Raw genomic sequence first — 23,910 nt, 5'->3', positions numbered from 1 at the left:
CTTAGTAATAAATTTAGCAAAGTAATTGGTGCTGAGACTGCTGATCTCCACTAAAGTTGGACCTCTATCTTATACCATATGCAAAAGTTAACTCAAATACATGATCCTGGCGTCTGGCGCCCTGCGGTCAGCTAAGTGGCGCTCCCAGTGGGAGCGCAAGGACCACCAGGGGGCAGCTCCTGAGTTGAGCATCTGCCCCCTGGTGGTCAGTGCACGTCATAGTGACCAGTCAAACAGTCAACTGGTTGCTTAGGGTTTTATATAGAGAGATTGTATTAAAAATAACAAATAATTTACGATTTTAACCCCACTCTATTGTACAGCACAATAGGGTTAGCTATATGCACACTGCTATGCATAAGGTCGATAGTATTTGGTATCTCACTAACAGAAAGCCTATATCCAATTCTTGCCCACTTCCCCAAACCCCTGGCACCACCATTATATTTTCTAAGACTTTTCCCATATAGGTGGAACCAAATACATATATTTTATTTATTCATTTATTTTTTAATATACCAGTATCTTTATTGATTTCAGAGAGGAAGGGAGAGGGACAGAGAAACATGATGAGAAAATCATTGATCGGCCACCCCCTGCATGCCCCCTACTGGAGATCAAGCCTGCAACCTGGGCATGTTCCTTTGGTCAGAATCGAACCTGAGACCCTTCAGTCTGCAGGCCGATGCTCTAGCCACTGAGCCAAACCGGCCAGGGTGCATATATTTTATTAAAATACTAGAGGCCCGATGCATGAAAATTCGTGCAAGAGAAAGCCTTCCCTCCTCCAGTGGCCAGCAGGCACCCAGGACCAGGGCTGCTTCTCTCCTCCTGCTGCCCGCAGGCACCTGGGACCCGGGATGGCCTCTGGCCCTGGCTTTGTCAGGAAGGATATCTGGAATGATGTCCGGTCTAATTAGCATATTACCCTTTTATTATTATAGACTAGTAGCCCATCGCATAATATCGTGCATAGTAGGCCGCCCGCCACTACTGCGGGAGCCGGCGAAAACCACAGCACGCTGCCAAGAGCCGTGCTGCTTCCACGGGAGCAGTGCGGCTTCCACGGGAGGCAGAAGCGAGCTGCGGGCGCCCACGGGAGCTGTGAGGGACCCGTGCTGATTGTGCGGGAGGCGGGAGGAAGCCATGCTGATCCCATGGGAGGCGGATTCCGCAGAAGGCGGGAGGGAGCCGTGCTGCAGGAGGTGGGCCCGCCATCTCCTCTCCGGGCCTACACTTGGCTGCAGAGGCTGCGGGCTGCCCCCCACCTCTGTCTCTCCCGGCCTCACCTGCATGAGCAGCCTTCTCCTGTCGGGTTGTGACCCGTTATGGCATCCCGGCCTAATTTGCATATTTCCTCTCTCTCTATATATATAGATATAGATATAAATATAGATATCTATATCTATATAGATATAGATAGATGGATTCTCCTTTTATTTATCCTTTACAGTTAGAGCGGCATAACAGTTTTTAAAAATATTGTGCCATTCTTTTCAATTCTAGTGCTACTGAAAACTCATGTTTAAAAAGTTATGTTACTGGGAGGGGCACAAAGAACTGTTTGGGTGATAGAAATATCCTACATCTTGTCCATCAAACCAAACCCTTAAAGATCTGTACACATTGCATGTAAAGTGAACCTCAATAAAAACCATCACATTAAAAACATATTGTGCCATCAAGGAAGCAAAACAAGGTATCTGTTAAAAATAGCCATGATTTACATAGAATTCAGAACTGTTGAGTCCCATATGAACCTAACTAACGCATACGTATAACATTCCACTCTAGTAACCTTTAGAAACTCTTGGCTCATTTACGATTCGTACTTGGAGGCTCCAAGTGCAAGTTGCCGGTTATAAAAACAGTCACAGCGTGTAAAGCAGGGGGTCCTCAAACTTTTTAAACAGGGGGCCAGTTCACTGTCCCTCAGACTGTTGGAGGGCCGGACTATAGTTTAAAAAAAAACTATGAACAAATTTCTATGCACACTGTGGTGGCAAAAACACCCGGCGGGCCGGATAAATGTTTTCAGTGGGTCGCATGTGGCCCGCGGGCCGCAGTTTGAGGATGGCGGGTGTAAAGTATGGCATAGTCATTAATCCTATATAATAAAAGCATAGTATGCAAATTGTCCCCTCGACCAGGAGTTGCCTTGGAGTTCGATGAGGGAGTGGGGCTGGCCGGGGGAAGGGAGGCCCCGGTGGGCAGCCGGCAGCTGCTAGGGATCCTACCAGTGCATGAATTTCGTGCACGGAGCCTCTAGAATTGTAATAACTATGTCTGGTGTCAAATGGGTACTAGAATTATCAGGGGAATCACTTTGTAAGGTATGTAAATGTCTAATCACTATGTTGTACTTTAATGTAATATCATATGACAACTGTAGTCGAAAATTAAGCTAAAAATATATATGGCAAAAAATACACAAAACAAACAATAACTCCTCTTGGTTAATCTGCTCTCCTGTTCCTTTCTTATCCAGATGTGAGAGGTCCATTTAATTTCTGGTTACAACCATTTGTCCTCAACTATCTATACCTTTGAACACTAATTTTAATCCTTTAAACACAGAGGGAATACAAGTCCCACACACATTCACAAATGTAGGCAACATTTGCCAAGCACAAGTCTGTATCCTATTACATAGCTACTAGAGGCCCAGTGCCCCGGGGTTGGTGGGGGTGTAGGGGTCTCTCAGCCCGGCCTGCACCCTCTGGCAATCTGGGATCGGGCCTAAACCAGCAGTCGGACATCCCTCTCACAATCCGGGACCGCTGACTCCTAACTGCTGGCCTACCTGCCGGCCTGCCTGCCCATCACCCCTAACCACTCTGCCTTGGGCCCCACTGCCGCTTCATCAGGAAGGATGTCTGGAAGGTCGTTGGGCTGTACAGTCTAATTAGCATATTATGCTTTTATTATTATAGTTTTGCCTTCTTTTATTTTGGAGTTTAGAAGATTCAGAACTGTTCTGACCTGGAATGGGAAGGAGGCAAGGCCTGTAGCTACTGGAAATCACAAGGTCAGGACCCAGGGATGTCAGGCCTGGATCCTGGCTCAGCGCTGCGCTTCGGGGCTGTTTCTGGGCTGAGATGCCGTTTGTAGGGAAGACCGTCGGGGAGAGCCGGGGAGAACCAGCCTGCCCGGGTCGCTCCTCACTGCTGTCCGACGGGGGCGCATTGCTTCGCCGCCCTCGGCCTCGGTTTCCTTGTCGGGAACCTTGGGATAAGCCGCAGAGTTCCCTCGGGAGCATTCTGAGGCCTGGCGAGCGCACAGGACTTTGCACAGCGCACGAATAGGAGGTGACATGTAACGCTTGGCGACCCCCACCCGGTCACTTTATGGGAACGTCCCTACAAATACCGAGTCACGATTGTTATTAGGCGGCCCGTTTACGGTCAGTGTTTCGTAACACATTTTACCAATTTCCGTGCCCGTGCCCGCCTCCAATGACCGAGTGCATTAACAAGAGCCGGTGTCCTCCTCGGGCTCCCTGCGCTGCCCACACCGGCCACTGCCTCCCAGCCCCTCCGTCCAGGCTGCACCGGGGGTCCTGAACCACAGAGCTCCGTCCGCTCGTTACTTCTGGTCCCCGCCGCCCGGTCCTGGTGACAGTTCCAGCGGCCCCGGCCCCGCCCAGGGAGGAAGCCCCAGCGCCGAGCGGCGGCCGGAAGTGCGGCCTCGGGGGCGGGCAGAGCGACTTCAGGCGGAGCCCGGGGCGCTGGCCAATCGGATGCGACGGCCCCGCGGAGAGGGCGGAAGCGAAGAGGTCTAGTTCCGGACGCGGCGGCGGCCGCCGCCATCTGTCACCGCCACTTCGGCCCCGGCCCCGGCCCCCCGTCGCCCCGACCCCCCGTCGCCCCGGCCCCGCCTCCGGCCCCGCCATCGCTCCTGTGCTCGCGGCTGGCTCTTCCCCGCATGGATCTGGTCGGAGTGTCATCGCCGGAACCCGGGCCGGCGGCGGCCTGGGGACCCAACAAGGTGAGTGGCGCTCGGGGCCATCGCACCTGCCCTGGTCCCCGGGGCCGGTCCTGGGAAGGCCCGGAGGGGGTGGCGGGCGCCCGGGAGGGAGGGGCGGGACGGGCGCGGCTGCCAGACTCGGGGTCTTTCTCCGAGCACCTTGCGCCCCAAAACGCGCACTTGTGGGCGGGACCCGCCTGGAGACGTGACGTTCGCGGACGGCCCGCTCGGACTTGTTTTTCTGGGCGCAATGAGTCAGCCCAGTTACACCCGGGAGCCGGCGGAAAGGTAACAGCCGGGGGCACCCTCCGCGGCAGCTCCGTGCGCTCGGGGCGCGGGGGCGCGGGGGCGGGGAGGATGAGTCCAGGCGCCCTGGCCGCCCAGGCGGACCCTGAGCGGGACTCAGCCCGGCCTGAGCTCCCGCGCCCTGGGCTGTAACATCTGTTTCAGCTTTTCCTCCGGCGGCTGAGTCCACCTTTGGCTCCTGGGTCTCGGGCTGCTGCTTGTCATGCTTTCCCCAGAAAAGACTGTCACTTGTTGAGGGCTTGCTGGAAAGTAAGAATGCTTCCGTTGGGATTTGTGTTCCTCAAACTAAAGTTAGGAAGGAATCCAGCTTGTTTAACTTCATAATTGTTCTTTATATGCCAACACAGAACATTTTTTTTTCGTGTAAAACAGCGGTTCTCAACCTTCTGGCCCTTTAAATACAGTTCCTCATGTTGTGACCCAACCATAAAATGATTTTCGTTGCTACTTAATAACTGTCATGTTGCTACTGTGATGAATCGGCATGTAAACATCTGATATGCAGGATGGTCTTAGGCGACCCCTGTGAAAGGGTCATTGACCGCCAAAGGGGTTGCGGCCCACAGGTTGAGAACCGCTGGCCTAGAGTGTGTGTCTAGCTGCCTGGAGAGACAGGGATCTTCTGTGGCTTAGGGTTCTCTCCATTTGCTTTGAGGCGAGGACTGGGTGTTTGTTGTGTGCCCACTTCATGTTTGCTCTTTTTTATTGTGCTTGATTCTCTCCCTGTATCTGTCTGCAGTAGAACTTTAAACAAAGAAAAGTGGGAGGGCAGCTAGGGATCATTTTTTTTTCTTTTAAATATATTTTTATTGATTTCAGAGAGGAAGGGAGAGAGAAACATCAGTGGTGAGAGAGAATCATTGATTGGCTGCCTTCCGTATGCCCCCTACTGAGGATCCAGCCGGCAACCTGGGCATGTGCCCTTGACCAGAATTGAACCCAGGACCCTTCAGTGCACAGGCCAGTGCTCTATCCACTGAGCCACCCCAGCTCAGGCACAGGGATTGTCTTTAGGAGATGGGCGGGAAAGGGGGATGTCCCCATCAGGCAGGTGGGAGAGTGGCAGCAGTGAAGGCCCCGCTCTGAGCAGAGCCGAGTGGTGGCCATTTCCGAGGGGAGGAGAGCCTGGTGGGTCTCGGGTTCTTCAGCAAACAGGACAGAAGGAATCAGGGAGCTGGTTACGGGCCTGGTGTCACTGAAAGCGGAATAGCGAACTGGAAAGGACTGTGGGGCTTCCTGTCTTGACGCAGTGGGGAGTTTGTATAGATAAGGGAATAGTGGGAAATGATGTTGGACAGCAAAGATAGAGAAGATTAGGAGGGCGTCTTAGGTTTATTATTATTCTAGCATTAAATAAAGTTTTCCTAAATACAAAGAGTGTCTGATTTACTGGAGAGTTACAAGATGATGACAAGAGGATTCCCCTACATACAGTCCACGGTACCATTCCCAGGAGGGGCCCCCCTTGAGGTGGTAAACCCCTGTGCCTGTGTGGTGGATTGTCAGCTTATACATTTTTATGGAGGACTTTTGACTACTGATTTAAAGAGTTTGGATTTGATCAAAGTATGGGCGTTGGCAACCTTTGGGAAGTTTACTTATTTGCCCTCACCCAAGGAAGGCAGCCCAGCTGAGCTGCCAGCAGAGGTACGGGAAGGAGACCTCTGGAGTCCGAGGCTCTGAGAGCAAGAGCAGTGGGAGTGGGCAGGGTGTCTGGTGCCCACTGAGCTCTCCCTTTCTGATTCCGTCTATGTTAGAAGTAGGTAAACCTCTGCCTCAAAATTACACAGTAAGCCTGTCATTTATGCCTCTTCTAAGGAATTGTCAGCTAATTTCACATGTTATTGAAATTACTTGATGTTGACAAAAGACTAGAAACACCTTCAAGATGGAAAAAGGACTTGGAATAGCACCAGGCCTCTAGAGCCCCGGGACTACGTGGCAGTGGATGGGCTATCTCCAGGGTTTCCTGTGGGCACTTACTCAGTAAGTGCTGGGTGCCTCTCCGGGGAAGCTCTGTGCTGGGCTCTGAAAATGGAGACACCCGGCCTTTCAAGGCTCCTGCTGTGTTGTGGTTGATGCAGGAACGCCAGGGCAGTGATTGGTGCTGCTCACAGGACACCGTGGAATGGGAACCAGAGGATGGAAGCTGAGACAGCCTGAAGGAGGAGGGATAATTTAATTGGGGGAAATGGGAGGAAGAGGCATCAGAGAGAAGAGCATGTGAAGGTGTGGAAGGGCATATGATTAAGTGTTGCTTGAGCACGGGGTAATGAGACTGGAAAGTTAAATTAGGTCAGGTTTTGAAGGACATTGACTGCTGAGGAATTCGTATTTGGACTGCAGGCAGTACAGCAGTTTGCGTCTCATGTCCCAAGACAAGATGATTAGGGAAGCAGTGTAGCAACATACTGTGAGTGCAGTTAAGTCCTAGTCGCAGCACTTCCATCTACAAAAAATCTTTCTGTGTCTCTGTTTCTAAATCTATAAAATAGGGATGCTATTGCAACTGCTCAATGGTGACTTTCATCTAGATGTTATATATATTTAGTCAGTGACTAAAATATAGTGAATTTTTGTCTTATTTTACTAATAGTTATTGCCAATGTGATTGACAATTGACAATTCTGAGTTAGAGAATACCGTCATTTACCTCTTGGAACCTGGACTTTGAAACTGATCAGACCAAACATTTCTAGGCAACATTAAGTCTTATACCCTAGAGGGTTTAAGACAGCGGTTCTCAACCTGTGGGTCCAGACCCCTTTGGGGGTCGCACGACCCTTTCACAGGGGTCGCCTAAGACCATCGGAAAACACATATATAATTACATATTGTTTTTGTGATTAATCACTATGCCTTAATTATGTTCAATTTGTAACAATGAAAGTACATCCTGCATATCAGATATTTGCATGACGATTCATAACAGTAGCAACATTACAGTTATGAAGTAGCAACGAGAGTAATTTTATGGTTGGGGGTCACCACAACATGAGGAACTGTATTAAAGGGTCGTGGCATTAGGAAGGTTGAGAACCACTGGTTAAGAAGTCAGCAGAGTCATGTGGCCAAAAGATGAGCTATGTTCTCCAGACTAGAGAGCTTCAAGATTCTAGACCCAGAAGTCACCCAGCCCGTGAAGCCGTCTGTGTTCTCCGTCAGCTCTGCTGGGGGCTAGTGCGGGTGTGCTGAGAGCTGGGTGCCTCTCCTCCTCTCGGGAGGAGGCTGGATAAAGCTGGGTTCTGATTCGCTCAGCATAGCTGTCATTTCTCACCCTGAAGTGCTCCACCCGGCAGCCTGAACCAAGTGGATTTCAGAACCTCAGTGTTGTGGGACCTGAACAAGGGTCAGTGGCCCAGCTGTCCTCAGAGTCACGCCAGGCCCTTAGGCCAGCTGGAGGTCTTTACTGGCTAAATGTGATTAACAGTTTGTCTGGCTAAAACATCATGTGCTGCTTCTAAATTAGACACTCAGTACTAGTTAAGGAACGAGTCTGGACTTTAAAGGCAGTGGGAAACATTAAAACAATGAAAGAGCTTTAAGTAAGGAAACTGGAGCAATCTAATCTGCATGTTCGAGGGGGAAACCACGGTTGTGGTAGCTGCCTGGCAACAAGCAGGGCTGGCAGCAGAAAGTTGGTTGGAGGTGCTTACAGGAGATGGCGTTGATATCTGGGGGAGAATCTTGGAAGGGGAGCTGGGCGAGTTCAAGAGAGATTTAGACGTTGTCTTCAATAATGGTGGTCCTAACCCTGGGCTTTCAAATGTAATCGTTCACTGCTGCTAAGTAAAGCTTGCCCCTCAGAAATGAATTATGAAGTTTACCTACGTTTTGTATGTCAAGAGGGCTGAGATAGTGATGTCATTGAGGAAGGCTGACTGACTAGCCACCTGTCTCAGAATATCGCTTGGCTGTGGTGGTGGTGTTGCAAGACTTGAATTGTGCAGTTCGTGGACTGTTCCCATAAGGGAGTCTACCGGGGACGCCCAGTTACCAGCAGAAGATTGCTTGTGAGTCAGCGTGGATGTGGAACAAGGGGTGTTACATGAACTCATTGGCTGGTGGGGTGATGCTGTGATAGCCTCTTCCCTTCAACTAAAAAGGACATACTACCGATTTGAGCTGGGAGGTATTTTTACTTTGAGTTGACTCAGCTAGTTTAATTCCCAAAAGCCGGCCTTATTTCCAAGCTTGGGAGGTATTTTAATTTCATTATTTTGAATTGAATTGTCTTTTTTAAAAATTTTTTATAGTGTCCATGGGCTACTCCTCAAAAGACAATATCCTGTTCTTTGGCTGATGTCATGAGTGAGCAGTTGGCTAAAGAGTTGCAATTAGAAGAAGAAGCTGCTGCTTTTCCTAAAGTTGCGTAAGTAAAATTTAGAATCAATTTTGTCTGGCAGATTATAACAAGGTTTTGGGATTTGATTAGTGATTGTCATCACAAAGGATTAAGAAATACATTTACAAAAGCAATGCAGTAGAAAGAGCACCGTCCTGGGAGTCCCCTGATGTTTGAGTTTCGGTCCGGACTCTGATGACTTTTCAGTCTTATTTTGGGCAAATCCCTCCAATTCTCTGGTTTAGTTATTGCAACAGTTGAACCAGATGGTCTCCAAATGATCAAATAATATTTTAATCCAATGCCTGTAGCTTATTTTTTTTATAGATGTTATCTCTCCTTTGATAAGAACAATGAATTCTGGGTCTCGGTGTGGATTTCTTATAGACCTCTAGCTTTCTCTCACAGCTTTCTCCATCCTAGTTGGTGCTCTCACAGGTTCCTGCCACTAATCAGAGGGTGCCTGGGCAGGAGAGGTGCTTTGGTAAAGTTTTTCCTGTTGTTCCTTTAGTACAGTTTTTAACAGTGAAAAAGCACATCCTATTCTCATAATTGGTAGCATCTGTTTACAGAAGCACAGTATGTTAGTTTATATTGCCTTATTTTGAATAGTGTTGCTGAAGGACCATTTCTTACTGGAGAAAACACTGATACTTCCAGCGACCTAATGCTGGCTCAGATGCTACAGATGGAATTTGACAGAGAATATGATGCACAGCTTAGGCGTGAAGAAAAAAAATTCAATGGCGATAGCAAAGGTACTATGACCTCATTGTGGCAACTGCGTTGGATGGTAGAAATGCTTATAAAGTGCTCCTAAATAAGTTTTCAACTATTTTTTCCTTTTAAGTTTCCATTTCCTTTGAGAATTATCGAAAAGTGCATCCCTATGAAGACAGTGATAGCTCCGAAGATGAGGTTGACTGGCAGGACACTCGTGATGATCCATATAGACCAGGTATCAAGGCTTTTATTTGATGGGGCCATAGGAACACTGAGTTTTCCCATGAGTCCTTACACTTTATCTTTGAAAAGCATTAGGTAATTTATTATTAGATTCAGATATCTTTTCAGACAATATTGAATTCAGCAATTTAGTTTTTGCTATTTTTATATACTTGTCTTTAGCAAAACCAGTTCCTACTCCCAAAAAGGGGTTTATTGGAAAAGGAAAAGACATCACCACCAAACATGATGAAGTAGTCTGTGGGAGAAAGAATACAGCCAGAATGGAGCATGTAAGTTACAGAAAGTGTTATCTCTGAGAATGTTACTAGAACAAGTTAAAAACATGGGATTCTAAATACACTACCTTAAATTTCTAAAAATACTCTTCATCCTTTCTAAAGAAGTTTTAGATTATAATATGGCGATATCATGAAAACCCTCAGCCACTAATAAGAATATAATGTACCACAATTAAATTCTACAATATTAAGAAAAATAGTTTGATTTATATTAATTCTAAAATTAAGAAGTTGTCTTAGGAAAGTAACATTTATTTTCAGCACATTATTTTTCATAAAATAGTACCCCTACCCAAGAACAGATAACAGTGGTGATTGGGGAACAACAAGAAGAGAGAAAAATACTGTCTACTATCCCCTTCAATACTTTTTACAAGTTTTAGCTTATGCCTGAACTACCCCTGAAAAATCAGAAATAAAATGTAATTTTTTTTTTTTTTTAAAAAAGGGGAAAGATAGCATTTTTCCTTTCATAAAAATTTGGTGAATATAAAACATTTAGACTTGAGGACACAAATACTTGTTACATAAACATATTGTTAAATTCCAGAAACAGTCCAGATCTGACTCTAGAACAACCTTATCCAGTAGCACTTGTGACAGTAGAAATGTTTTATATCTGTGCTATCTAATATTAGCCATATTTGAGAAATGAGACTTGGGTATTGTAAATGAGGAACTCAACTTTACATACCCACATGTGGCTAGTGGCTGCTATATGGAACACTGCAGCTCTCGAACATAATTGTCATGGAGTGGGCAGAGCTTGCTGTACTACCCACTCCTCAGAAATAACTGATTATGAAATTATATTTCTTTGGTTAGATTTGGTGTAGTCTTTAAAATGTACTGTGTCCTTTGCTGATGTAAAAGCAAGGTGCAAAGAAACGCTGCAGTGATTTCAGATGTGAGTGGATATCTTCAGTGCATAGGACAGGATAAACCTCTTCCTTGCTGCAGTTTCTGAAACAGCCCCCTCTCCGCTCTGTTGGGTTTATTAGTGAGTCCTTGTATTTACTCTCTAATGCCAGTGTGCTCTGCTTTCACAGCCTGTCTATGGAGTAGGTAACCTGTTTAAAGTATTCAGATGCTAATGCTTCTTTTTGGCAGTTTGCACCTGGGTTTCAGGTAGGAGATGGAATTGGAATGGATTTAAAACTATCAAACCATGTTTTCAATGCTTTAAAACAACATGCCTACTCAGAAGAACGTCGAAGTGCCCGCCTCCACGAGAAAAAAGAACACTCTACTGCAGTAAGCAATCTTAAATTTTTTTCTGTTTGGTATTTTTTTCACAAGATTGGTTTTTCAAATCTAAGATGTAAATAAACCCAGTAGCTTTGCTTATTAGACTTTTCAGCTTTAATGTAATGGTTATTAATCACTTATTTAAAACCTACAGTTTAGTGATTATAATTTGAATTGTATAGTTTACATTGCATATTAATGTTCTAAGATATTAAAGAAATTATGACATTTTGTAATAATTTATAAGTCTCTAATGTTTTACATTGACGAAGACAGTGTCTAATATCTTGAGAATAAAGTAATTTTTAAACCTTTAGAAAAACAAACTAATGGTAAGTACACTGGGGGAGTTGTTTAAACTTTGGAGATAAAATATGATTTTGACTAAGCTAATGTCTGAATTCTGATGATTCTTTTAGATGTTAATTTTCAAAGACATCAGAATTAAAGTTAAAGGGATGAACTGTATCTTGATTGCTAATCTTAAGAGCCTGTTACAAGTTTAAAAAAAGATATGTATTTTGAATGTTTGCTATTAGCACCGGCTCAGATGATGTTACGTGGTGAACGTTGTCATTCTTTGTGCCGTGTCTCTTGTAGGAAAAAGCAGTTGATCCTAAGACACGCTTACTTATGTATAAAATGGTCAACTCGGGAATGTTGGAGACCATCACTGGCTGCATCAGCACAGGGAAGGAATCTGTTGTCTTTCATGCCTATGGAGGGAGGTGAGTGAGCAAAATACGGCACCATCATGGCAACAAAGCGTAGCTCCTTCTCCCCAGTGTGAATGGATTTACACAGAATCAAAGTTCACACGGCATGGAAAGCAGATTAATTTAAAAAGTGTTAGCATAGAAAATTTAGACACTATGAGATTGTAGAAAGGAAAACAATCATCTTAATCTTAATCCCAGCATCCAGAGGTAAACATAAATTTTGTTTAAACTTTTTCATGAATATACTTTCTACTTTATTGTATCATATAGGCAGCTATAAGTAACAGAACAAAATTTGTACCTGGGTTTGTCTCAAAACCCTAGTTTTCCATTGTGGGGCCTTTGGGTACCAGATCAGAGGGGACGTGCTTCGTCAGTCACTGACGCCTCCCCTGTAGTTCGGATCCTTACTTTAAGAAATACCAGCTTTGAGTAATGCTTACATTGTTGAAGAAACGTCTTTTAGAGATCTTATGCTGTTTAGATCTTCCCCACTTCCCTTCTGTTACAAGGGCTTAGATGAGTCAAGAACTGCATGAGAAAGGTTTTTGAAAGTGGAGCCTGTTTAAAGAACGTGCCAGGACTATGAAATCATCTGGTTACTTACCATGGAAGTCACAGCAAGACTTACTAGCTCGGCTACCGCTTTACTTTAACATTGTTTACAAACAAAATGTCAAAATAGATGACAGAAATTATTCTTGTTGTTTTAGGTTTAGAAAGTTAGTTATTGTGTACTTAGAGGATTCAAACAGTTGTTGGTCAAGTCCTTACCTTAGGTTTTCTTTTTTAAATTTTATTTATTGATTTTAGAGAGAGGAAGGGGACGGGGGAAAAAGAGAGAGAGAAGAGAGACCAGAGACATTGATTTGTTGTTGCACTTATTGATGCATTTATTGGTTGATTCTTGTAAGTTCTCTGACTAGGATCAAACCCACAAACTTGGTGAACCAACTGAGCTACCTACCAGGGCAGGTTTTCTTAACTATTTAATCTCCCTTTCTAGATGAAATATATACATATAATCGTAAATTGAATTATACTGTTAAGTTCCAAAAGGAAGGATAAAAATGAATGTTTTTCAAGTTATATGATCTGGAGCAAGTTAGTACACCTCATAAGTTGACCCTTGCCTCATAGGATTTTTGTGGGGATAAGTGAGGGTCATACCTGACAATACCTGGAATATGTTCATCTTAGTAAACATTTATTTCTTCCTTACTTTAAGCTTTGTTGCCCTCTTTCCAAATTTAATTTGAGGGTATCCTAAGACCAGGCAGATAATAACCTAATGGCACAAATTATTTAAAATGAAAGATTGCCTGTGGTGGAAATGAAAACTTTACAGAAAGAATTAAACTGAAAAGTGTCCTTCATCTTACCAACTCTCACCCCATAGATCTCTTCTCTAAAACCACTATCAACAATTTTTACTCAAATCTTCCAGAAATTTTTATGCATCTATTTCTTATTTGGTTACTATAAAAGAGATTATACTGTACGTTCAGGACCTTAGTTTTTCAGTAATATATCTGAGATCCTTACTGGCTTACATCGCCCATTTCTGTGTTAGTACATTGCACTGTGTGAACATACAGGAATATCCTTGTAAATCTACCATGGTGTGCTTTTGCCAATATATCCTTAAGCTAAATTCCTAACACTGAAATTGCTGGGGCACAGACTATGCACACATTTGGAAAACCTACTTCATTAAATAACACTTTTTTGGCTTGGACACCCTGTTGCCCAAATTAGTCCATTATATCAAGGTTTTATTGTGCTTATAGTTAGTAAAACTAGAGAGTATTTGGTTCTCTCCAAGTGAGAGTTGAATGCTTTTAAAAGTTTATATTAGTTTTCTGTGCTACATAACAAGTCACCACAGGCTTAGCAGCTTAAAAACAACCCCCGTAGATTATCTCCCAGTTTTAGTTGATCAGAAGTTCAGGAGGGCCTGGCCTGGCCGGGCTGGCTCCCTTCTGCAGCGTGGGTCCTGTTCCCTTGGCACAGGCAGCTCCTTGCAGCTGCAGGACTGGGTCTCTGCTTGTTGGCTGCAGGCGAGGCTGCCCTCAGCTTCTAGTGGCCCCACAGCTCCTGGCCGTGTAGCCCTTCCATGTAGTAAGTAGGTCACGTCTTCTCCTTCAGTCAGCTAAGCCTGAGTCTTAGTGCAGTGTCATCCTTTGCCGTACAATGTAAACTAATGGAGGGAGTGGCTACGCCACCGCCCTCAAGAGAGGAATTATCCAAGTGTAGTCCCCTTGGTGGGGCTGGGAAATTGGGAGCCATCCTAGGGTTCTGCCCACCACAAAGCTGTCCTGGTTTCTATTACTCTCAGGTTGGTCTTGTAGTCAGCAATTAATTGAATAGTAACTTGTGCTAGATTTTTTAGAGAATACGTGTGACATGTTTTCTACTCTCAAAGAACTTACGGTACAACCAAGAGAACATTACAGAATTGTTATGGTCAATAAAGATAATTACATAATAGAATGCCCAGTATGTGAGTGAGACTTGCAGTATGGGATAAGAAGAGAGAGCAGAGCAAGGTTATTGCCAGTCATGGTCAGAGAAGGTAGACCCACCCCGGTGTCGGATCTTTATTTTGAAATTGGTTTACTTGTGAGCTGGCAACTTATACTGACTTAATTTTTTTCCTTCCACTTAGCATGGAAGATGAAAAGGAATGTAGTAAATTTATACCTACAGAATGTGCCATCAAGGTATTTAAAACAACCCTTAATGAGTTTAAGAACCGTGACAAATACATTAAAGATGATTTCAGGTTTAAAGATCGCTTCAGTAAACTAAATCCACGTAAGATCATCCGAATGTGGGCAGAAAAGGAAATGCACAACCTCACCAGGTAAAGAGACCCGTGTGCCGGAAGCTGGAAGTCAGCTTGAGTAGTTGCCTTTCTATTAGTTGCAAAGTTCTTCAACTCAGCAGCACTTCTGAGTATAGATAGAGTCATGTCCCGAGAGGCACTGCTGGCCTCGTCTCCTGTACGGCTGAGCGCTCACCGCTGCCTTTCTTAAAATGCTGCTGCTGCCCTGTAGTCTTTAGTGTGGAGTTCAAAGTCCTTTTGTGATGCGAAGCCTGTCTCTGTCGCCCGGAGCCACATGGCCTTCCTCCGATTCAGCTTCCAGCTGTGCTGGTTCACATACATTCCCCAGTGGACTGTGCTCTGAACGCCTCCCTGCACTTCCACAAGCTGCTTCCCTCCTGAGACCAGCATGTCCCCACCTGCCTATCGGGCTGACTGACTCCCATTCACCTGGCGTCCTAGCCTTCCTGATGTGCGTGCTCCCACAGCTCCTGTCCCACCTCTGCCCGGGCCCTGGGGTCACCTCCTCACCAGTCTGTCCTTCCATGTGCGTTACCCCAGCTCATCGCAGGCCCTAGTTAGATGTCCTTTAAGTAAAACATTCTCTCCTGATCTTTACCTTCTTAATCGTTTCTTTCTGTACAGAATGCAGAAAGCTGGAATTCCTTGCCCAGCAGTTGTGCTGCTCAAGAAACACATTTTAGTGATGTCTTTTATTGGCCATGATCAAGTTCCAGCTCCCAAATTAAAAGAAGTGAAGCTCAGTAGCGAAGAAATGAAAGAAGCCTACCACCAAACTCTTCACGTACGTGTGCCCTCCAAGCATTCACACCAGCTTTTAAAAATATTTCTTCTAACCTTTAAAAGTTTCCAAAAGTTGTCCTATTTTATGTGATAGGATAGGCCATGCTCAAGTCTGTGGAGGGATGCTCACATTGAGGGGTGCGCTTGTACCGCTGTGTGTGTGTGTGTGTGTGTGTGTGTGTGTGGAGTCAGTTTAGGAAACAGACGTATGAAGCAAGTGACATGGAGGCATGAAGCTGCTAAAACTTCATTAAATAAGTTTGATATAGTGCCTGCTTGGTTTTCATGTCTTCTTGAACGATACTGCTCTAAGTGCGAAAAAATTGCCTTTCCTGTTGGGAAATTTGAGGCAGTAGATTTGGACTCATAAGGAAGTGCAGCTGGGAACTAAAGATGGAGGGAGTGCATCTCCACTCAGCAGGCGTTAGGGTTGCAAGGACGTGTCAGGAACTTACGGAAGCTCTTCCTGCTTTGGGACAGCAGCTGCATTCAGTCCGAGGTCCTTCTAGCATAAGAAAATGCTCCCAATATTGTGATTTTTCTCTATTGTTGTAACTGAATAGTGGAGAAACATGAGCTTTTTACAGTCTCTGCCTGGCGCTCCAGTGCCAGTCAGCAGTTGATGTGAATACAAACGTAATTTTTTAAGACCCAGCTAGGGAGATAATCCACCTTTCTCTGCCTCCAAGAGGACAACTTCCAAAGGAAAATGAAATTCCTTTTTGGCTTCTTTTTTGGTGGTGGGGTGGCTGGGGAAAAGATGAAGTAATCATGTACTTTTCTATTTGAATTCTATTAAGGCTGGGAAACAAAGCGTTAACACTGATTGCTACGGTAAGGGTAGGGCTCACCACGATTCTGAACATAACACCACGGGATTCCTAAGGAAATTTCTCCTACTGTGTCTGGCAGGAAGTATTTTTTAGCCTTGGAGTTGTGTACATCCCGTAGCGGTCTCAGGGAGCCCTTTGCCCTTTTGTGAAGGGTAAGCCGAGGTCTCCTGAGTGGGGACCATGCCCGTGGCCGCTCTCTTACTCCTCTGGGATCCAGGTGTGCCCCGGGGCCTCCTGGCCTCATTGTCATCAGGTGGACGAGGAGGTGCAGTGTCACACCCTGCCTTCAAAAAGGAAAGCTCGGTCCTGGTCTTTAACCTTATCTTGACCTTCCTGGTTCCTGTGGGTGAGCATAGACATTTTAGTTGTGGCAGTGAATTAGAATGATTTCTTTTCCTAAATGTCTGCCTTGCCTCCTCACAGTTGATGCAGCAGTTATATAACGAATGCACGCTCGTGCATGCCGACCTCAGTGAATATAACATGCTGTGGCACGCTGGGAAGGTGAGGAGCATCTGCTGTTAATGTTCAGATTAAATGACTTGATGTAACTTAGTGAAGGTCAGTCACTGTATGCTCTGTATTTAAATAGGTTTGGTTGATCGATGTCAGTCAGTCTGTAGAACCGACCCATCCTCACGGCCTGGAGTTCTTGTTCCGTGACTGTAGGAATGTCTCACAGGTAGGCATGTAAACTAATACGGTTTTTGCCCCAGCTGGTTTGGCTCAGTGGATAGTGTCGGCCTGTGGACTGAAGGGTCCCGAGTTCAATTCTGGTCAAGGGCACATACCTGGTTTCAGGCTCAATCCCCAGTAGGGGGTGTGCAGGAGGCAGCTAATCAATCTCTCTCTCTCATCATTGATGTTTCTATCTCTCTCTCCCTTCCTCTCTGAAATCAATAAAAATATATTTTAAAAAAACCCCACTAATACAGTTTTTGTAATGGGATGTAAGAGATTCATGTAGTTTTCTCACTCCCAGGATAAGCAAGATATTCTTAGAAAATGAAGGGTTTGGCTACTGGCTGCCGTCAAGATAAAGATATAAAGATCAATTTGTCAGATTTTATTTTCAGCAAGAATTTGATTGCATGCCTCACATTTGGGCCACTGAATTAAATTTGCAATAGAGGAAGTTTTTATTCTGGCTCCAAATATTTGAGCATTCCAGTAGACACTTAGTACATGCACAGAGTATGGAGAGGCTGCAGCTGGCAGCCTGCAGGCCTCCTGGCAGTGTGAGTGCCACTGAAAGGAGCTGGTCTGCGTGACGTCCGAGGCACATGTCTATGAGGCAGAGGAAACCTGAGGGAAGGTAAACCTTGGTGCTCAGAGTTGGGTCACATTTGTTTGCTGTTTCTACAGGAAATTGTTAGCAACAGACCCAGATGGTAATGCTCTTTCTGAATAATAACTTCGTACTGGGAATAACTCGTGTGCCTTTTAACCATTTTAATTCATGGGATTTAGTGAATGTTTTGAGTCTGCAAACAGTTTTATAAAGCACTCATTTTTACAGCTTTAGAAGGTGCACACTTAACCCAGCTATAGACTGTGACAAACTTAACTCAGCAGACGGTGGGTGTGTCAGGACAGAACAAGAAGAGCCTGAACACAGCCAGCCTGAAATGAGGGAGCTCACAGGTGCCTGCAAGCATGCCTTCCCTGTTCTTAAGAGAATTACTCATTACTGCTAATTACTGACTTCCTTATATTTCTTCACTAGTTTTTCCAGAAAGGCGGAGTGAAGGAAGCCCTTAATGAACGAGAGCTCTTTAATGCTGTGTCAGGTTTAAACATCTCAGCAGACAATGAAGCTGATTTCTTGGCTGAGGTAAGCTGAGCTGCTGTTCTCTCTGCTGGTAATGGAGACTGAATATAGCAGATACTGAAACCCAGAGTGAATTTTATCCTCCCTCCCCTCAAAACTAAAATGAATTTGAGATTTGTCTTTTCTGGAGATAGTTTTGGTCCTTTCCAGGCTTAAACCTAAGATAAACATAGCAAAAACATTCTTCCAGGAGTTCACGGTTTGATGGAGATGGAAAATAACACATTTCCCATACACTGTATTTCCCCCATTTTATGAAGTTAAGTGGTAAACACGCTGGGTGATACAAAAATTAGTAATACATGGTCCCTGCTTTTAACGGAATATAGAAAGTTAGCAGTGGCCATCCTTAGAAATACCCTGTCATTACAACATGGATCGATAAAACCATTAAAAAAAATCACCCTCAGAGAAGGTCTCTCAGAATTGAACAAAAACTAAAAAGTGAAATGGCAGCTAATTATTCCCAACAATATACCAGAGCAGAGAATGATTATTATGGAGTCTAAGGTCAGAGAAGTACTAGAAAGATGACAAGTCTAGCCTCTACCTCAGTACAGTTGCTGAGCAGGTGTTACTGTAGTTGCAGGAAAACCCTTTCCTGCCCCTGCACGCTTGAGGGAGCACACAGGAAGACATCGCTTGGTTCCAGTTGCTGACTTGATAACTAAATTTTGATCCTGGTAATATAATCAAGTAAAAACATATGTGTATGTCATGCTATCATATATGCATATGACACATTGTAATACGTAATTCTGATTGAAGGCCAGCATTGTTAGGAGTGGCCTTGGTTGTTTTTTTAAAAAATATATTTTTGATTTCAGAGAGGAAGGGAGGAGAGCTAGAAACATGAATGATGAGAATCATTGCTCGGCTGCCTCCTGCACACCCCACACTGGGGATCGAGCCCCAACCTCCCCCAAACTGACAATGTGCTCTGACCAGGAATCGAATCATGATCTCCTGGTTCATGGGTTCACGCTCAACCCGTGAGCCACAGGTCAGGCAGGAGTGACCTCATTTTAAATGAGTAAACACTGGCTCAATCTGAAGTGTGGTTTCAGTGAAGTAGGGTTGACAAATGGATTGAATGTTAAATATTAATTTTGTAGATAGAAGCTTTGGAGAAAATGAATGAAGATCACGTTCAGAAGAATGGAAGGAAAGCTGCTTCGTTTTTGAAAGACGACGAAGGTCCTCCAGTCCCACGCGATGCATAGCACCAATACCCGCTGCTCTCAGTGGCGACCCAGCGGCGACTGCCAGCTGCCAATGCCAAATGAAGTTACGGGCAACTTGAGATACCAACACGAGGAGTGTACAATGGTGCTTCTGTGCTTTCCCCCTGGTAGCCCTAATGCCAGACGTGTGGAATTTTAGCTCGGCATTGAGAGAATAAAATGTCACTACCTCTCATCTTATGAACAGGATAATATAATTCTTTAACAGCTACAGGTTATCTGGTTGAAATCGACTGGATTTTACAGGATTCGTGGTGTAAAATGTTTTGATGAGAATTGTTTAAAACGTGGGTAACGTTTTCAGATATGGGAGGAAAGGCCAGATGTTTACAAGGGAGGCCTTTATTGCCACCTACTTGCTCTGATACATCCCTGCTTTGAGTCTCATCTTTCCTTGAATATTTTATTGGCCTGACATGAGTCCTTCTCAGTTCTTTTTCCAGATTGTGACCATGATTCTAAAGAAAAATACCTTCCTTTAGTAGGTGTTTTAAATGGAAATCTGGTATCAAAATGGCTGATGGAAATAGACATAAGCAAAATACTTTTTATTGGTACATCGTGAATATGAACTGAGTTCTTTTCCATGTTCATATCCAAGAAAAGGATTGTAGGTTTCTGAAAGACAAATATATAAGAACTTAACGACCCAAATTTTAAAAATTAACTTTCAGCATTTCTACATTTGGGTGAAAGGGATAGAGTGTGATGCATGGTGCAGCTGCTCTGCATTTATAAGGAAAATGTAAGCTATCTGGAAAGGTGGGATGCTAAAATTTAACCGTTTGACATATTTCAATGAAGTCGGTGATACAAAGTTCAGTTTCCATATCACTGAAACTCTGTACTTACTGATTCATTTTGAGAGAAATATAGTAAGTCAAATGATGAACACTAAGTTTGAAACAAGCTGGGTAACCAACTTAACCTACTGATTGAACTATCTGACCTCACTTTTAATAATTTTTAGACTGGCCGGATGCCACTTCTTAAATAAAGCAAGCACTGCACTGGCTTTGTTAGACTGAAGTTCATTAACTACAATGTAATCATTCCTCCTATTGCTGATTTCAGATTGGAACTAGTAGAGACCCAATCTGGTCACTGAAAGTAAAAGTCTAAACATTACTTACACTTGAAAGTTTCTCCTTTGACATTATTTTAAAATGCCAAATACGTTCTTTCTCGAAAAATACTTATTTTTGTTTCTGTTGTATACCTTTTAAGAGAAGTGTGATTTGGGGTCAATACTTATTACATTTCTTAAGTGTTTACTACTATGAAACAGATTTCAATGACTGGTGATTATTGGTTTTACAGAAATTTCAAAGACCTATTTTTAAAAAACCAGTAACCATTTAAAATTTGTTTTCTGACATACTCTGTTTGACTAAGAGCAGCAAACTGTTGCTGTATAGCATTCTTGGAGTGTGCTGTGAACATGCTTTTTAAGAAATTAAAAATGAAGAAATCATTTTAGAATTGGTTCTTTGTGTGGTTTCTTCCTGTTCCTTATATTAACTTAGGTCCTGTCACCAAGTTATCCCTTTTGCATAAAAATAAAGCAGTACTATTTTAAGCAGTTTTTTCCCCTCAAACTTCTCATATTTAGATTTCACTTTTAAATTACTTCACATTACAGATAGGTTTTACCTTTCCTATAGCTCAGACAGTAAATTTTCCACATAGAAGAAAAAGGAAGTGGAAACTGTGCTAAATAAAGAATAAATACAAACGGGGGAAAAAATCTAAAATATGGAAATAATCTTTTGCCTCACTTTAATGAAAGCGAATAATAAAATAAGTTATCAAAACAAGGATGACTGTAGGGAATTTTTATCTCAAGATAATTTATTGCCAGTTTCCTCTTTATAAAAAGTCATTTTTTTATGCTTACAAAACTACGACATGCATAGAAATGCTACGTCCTTTGGATTCTAAAAACCAGTTTACAGTGTGGCTACCTTCCTGCCATCCCCTCCGCATGTGATTCTCTTTGTTTTTAATCTTTGAAGGAAAGTAGGGTGGTGGGAGTGAGGCAGCTGACTGAAATGTTGGTCCTGGTAGCCCTTCTCCTCCAAGGAAGATGTAGGAGATGGAGGCTGAGACCCCTTTTTGCTGTCCATTTGGGCTCTGGGCATCAGAAGAGAGAGATGTCTGCGCCTTTTAAAATTCGGAGCTGTTCGTTTCCCAGCACTTTAGTAATTGGGTGGAAAAAGCTCATCTGATTGTATTTTCAAACTTCAAAACGTATTTTTGAAGAGACATTTTTTTTTAATTGGCATCTTAAAGGGATTTCATAAAAATCAGAGAATGATTTAAGTTTTGTAAGCTTATTTTATACTTGGAGACATCAATTTATTTGCAAGCAAGCTTGTTTTTACTCTTGATTTCCTATTTGTCCCCCATTAAAAAATATTACAAGGTTCCATTTGGGAAAGCATTATTTTTGCTATTCTGGGCTTTCTAGCTTTCTCTCAAATATAGCTTTTTGAGGGGTTAAGATCAATACAGTAGAAAGATAAAGTAGCAGATGGAGGGGGAAGGTGGGGTGTTCATTACAGAATAAGAGAGAGCTACTAAGAGCTCCATAAACTTTAAAAAATCTCTCTACTGTCTTTTGGGACAGAAAGAACTCAATTAGAATACTTGTCACTATAAGAATAGTTGGTCCAACCAACAGAGCCGCCCAGCCAGGGCAAGCCTCAGACATACTGGTATCTAACAAGGGCCTTTGCCTGCTTGGAATGCTCTTCCACTAGCTTATCCACAAGTCTCCATGCTTCAGGTGTCTGTGCAAATTTCATCTCAGTGAGTCCATTAGTCACCTTGTGCTGCATAACTATTACCTCAAAACTTTGTGACTTAAAACAACAAACATTATCTCACACAGCTGCTGAGAGTCAGAATCTGGGAATGACTCGGCAGGGTGGTTTTGGCTCAAGGTCTCAGGAGGTTCCAGTCAGGGTGTCAATGAGACCCTGGCTGGTGTGGTTCAGCTGGCTGAGCGTTGTCCTGTGCACCAAAAGGTCGCCGGTTTGATTCCAGTCAGGGTACATGCCCAGGGTTCGGGTTTGACCTCCAGTAGTGGGTGTGCAGGAGGCAGCTGATCGATGCTTCTCTCTCCTTGATGTTTCTCTCTCTCTCCCTCCTCCTCCTCCCTCTAAAATCAAAAACATGTTTAAAATGAAGATGTCAGTTGAGAATCATGTGAAGGAAGGACTGATTGGGAGCAGAGGACCCCCTTCCAAGACAGTTCCCTCGTGCTGTGGGCAGAGGCCGCAGTTGCCCACTGGCTGGTGGGACGCTTCAGCCCTTGGAGACAGCATCCAAAGCCCTCCTTGAGTGTCCCCGACGCTTTCCCCAAAGCACTGACCCAAGGAGGAGCAAGGCAGGGGCCACAGGGCCTTTTATAGCCTCACGTCAGGAGACACGCTGTCCTTTGTGCAAAGCTCACTACGCAGGGCAGCCGCGCAGCTGGGAGGGCCTGCGGTCAGGAGTGCCTGGAGGGGGGCGGTCTAGGGCCCTCTGGAGGTGGGCTGCCACAGTGTTGGAGCCTTTACGAGTATCACCGTCCCCTGGTTTATTTTTTCCATAGACTTATTTCTACCTCACATGTATTACTCATTTTATTTCTACTCACTAAACACTACTGGGTGAGGGCAGGATTGTTGCTAGCTTTATTCATTGCTGTATTCCCACACACTTGAGTAGAAGCTCAAATATATTTTGAATGCGTGAATGCATAACCACATGGTTCAAAGGGTAGAACTGGGAGCATTAGGTTGGAAATGACACAGACTCTGATCCAATTAGGAAAAGTCTTTACTAGCTGTGCTAGAAGGGGACACTATCTCTTTATCATCGGAGTCACAGATATAAGGGCTGGGTGACCTCATGGTGGGTTTGTTACAGAGGAGCACGAGATGGCTACTTGGATTTGTTAATATTTATGGGCCTTTCTATGTCTTCTATTACCTTATCTTTCAAAACACTTTTTCTGCTTATGAATACACATGTATTTTTAAAATTCAAATAATGCCAAAGGTGGAAAAAAGAAAACAAATCACTCACAGTACAAGATTGTAGAGGGCCGCCAGGGAGGCACCTAGGCATTTTCTTATAATTATTGTCAGCTGAACTCAGAGCATAGGCAGAGCCACGCCTTGGGGACATGCTTCCCCAATAAGGCTGGACATGTTAATCAGGCAGGGGCGGAACTAGATATGTAAATCTAGGCCTTTAAAATAAACCTGCTGTGTGGCTCAGCCCGCTTTTTGCCGCCTCTCCATCAGAGAGGATGGCGCCCACCTGGCCCCAGCTTAAAATCTATTTCTGCGTCTTGGTCTTTCTTTAATTTCTTAATCCCCAGCTCCTCCACTCAGCAAATGGACTGTTTCCTTTCCCATGCGGGACATGGAGAAGAGAGAAACAGCCCCCCACACAAGATAACCACCATCTATCTACATTATACCGAATGCTTTTCATATACATGTATACATAAATGTGTAAACATGCAGTCACACAAAATACTCACGAA

General features: G+C 44.1%; 1 protein-coding gene across 3 annotated transcripts; it reads left to right on the top strand.

Annotated features, from left to right (window-relative positions):
* The first annotated feature begins 3,763 nt into the window (after positions 1-3,763).
* RIOK3 (RIO kinase 3) lies at positions 3,764-20,856 on the top strand. 3 transcript variants are annotated; one of them, XM_081096695.1, is made up of 13 exons: positions 3,764-3,987; positions 8,529-8,644; positions 9,230-9,375; positions 9,468-9,575; positions 9,746-9,855; positions 10,975-11,118; positions 11,713-11,840; positions 14,500-14,697; positions 15,304-15,463; positions 16,719-16,799; positions 16,888-16,977; positions 18,022-18,129; positions 19,242-20,856. In XM_081096695.1, exons 1-13 carry the CDS (start codon positions 3,925-3,927, stop codon positions 19,347-19,349), a joined length of 1,560 nt encoding a protein of 519 aa, XP_080952821.1. In that variant the 5' UTR covers positions 3,764-3,924; the 3' UTR covers positions 19,350-20,856. The 3 variants fall into 3 exon arrangements, with proteins under 3 accessions (XP_080952821.1, XP_080952822.1, XP_080952823.1); XM_081096697.1 differs by lacking the exon at positions 3,764-3,987 and adding an exon at positions 4,175-4,254; XM_081096696.1 differs by lacking the exon at positions 18,022-18,129.
* Positions 20,857-23,910: the final 3,054 nt, after the last annotated feature.

This window comes from Myotis nattereri (assembly GCF_964212035.1).
Source record: "Myotis nattereri genome assembly, chromosome: 8".
Taxonomy (NCBI): domain Eukaryota; kingdom Metazoa; phylum Chordata; class Mammalia; order Chiroptera; family Vespertilionidae; genus Myotis; species Myotis nattereri.
The sequence above is the reverse complement of the archived record's forward strand: the minus strand, read 5'-3'. Positions and strand labels throughout refer to the sequence as shown.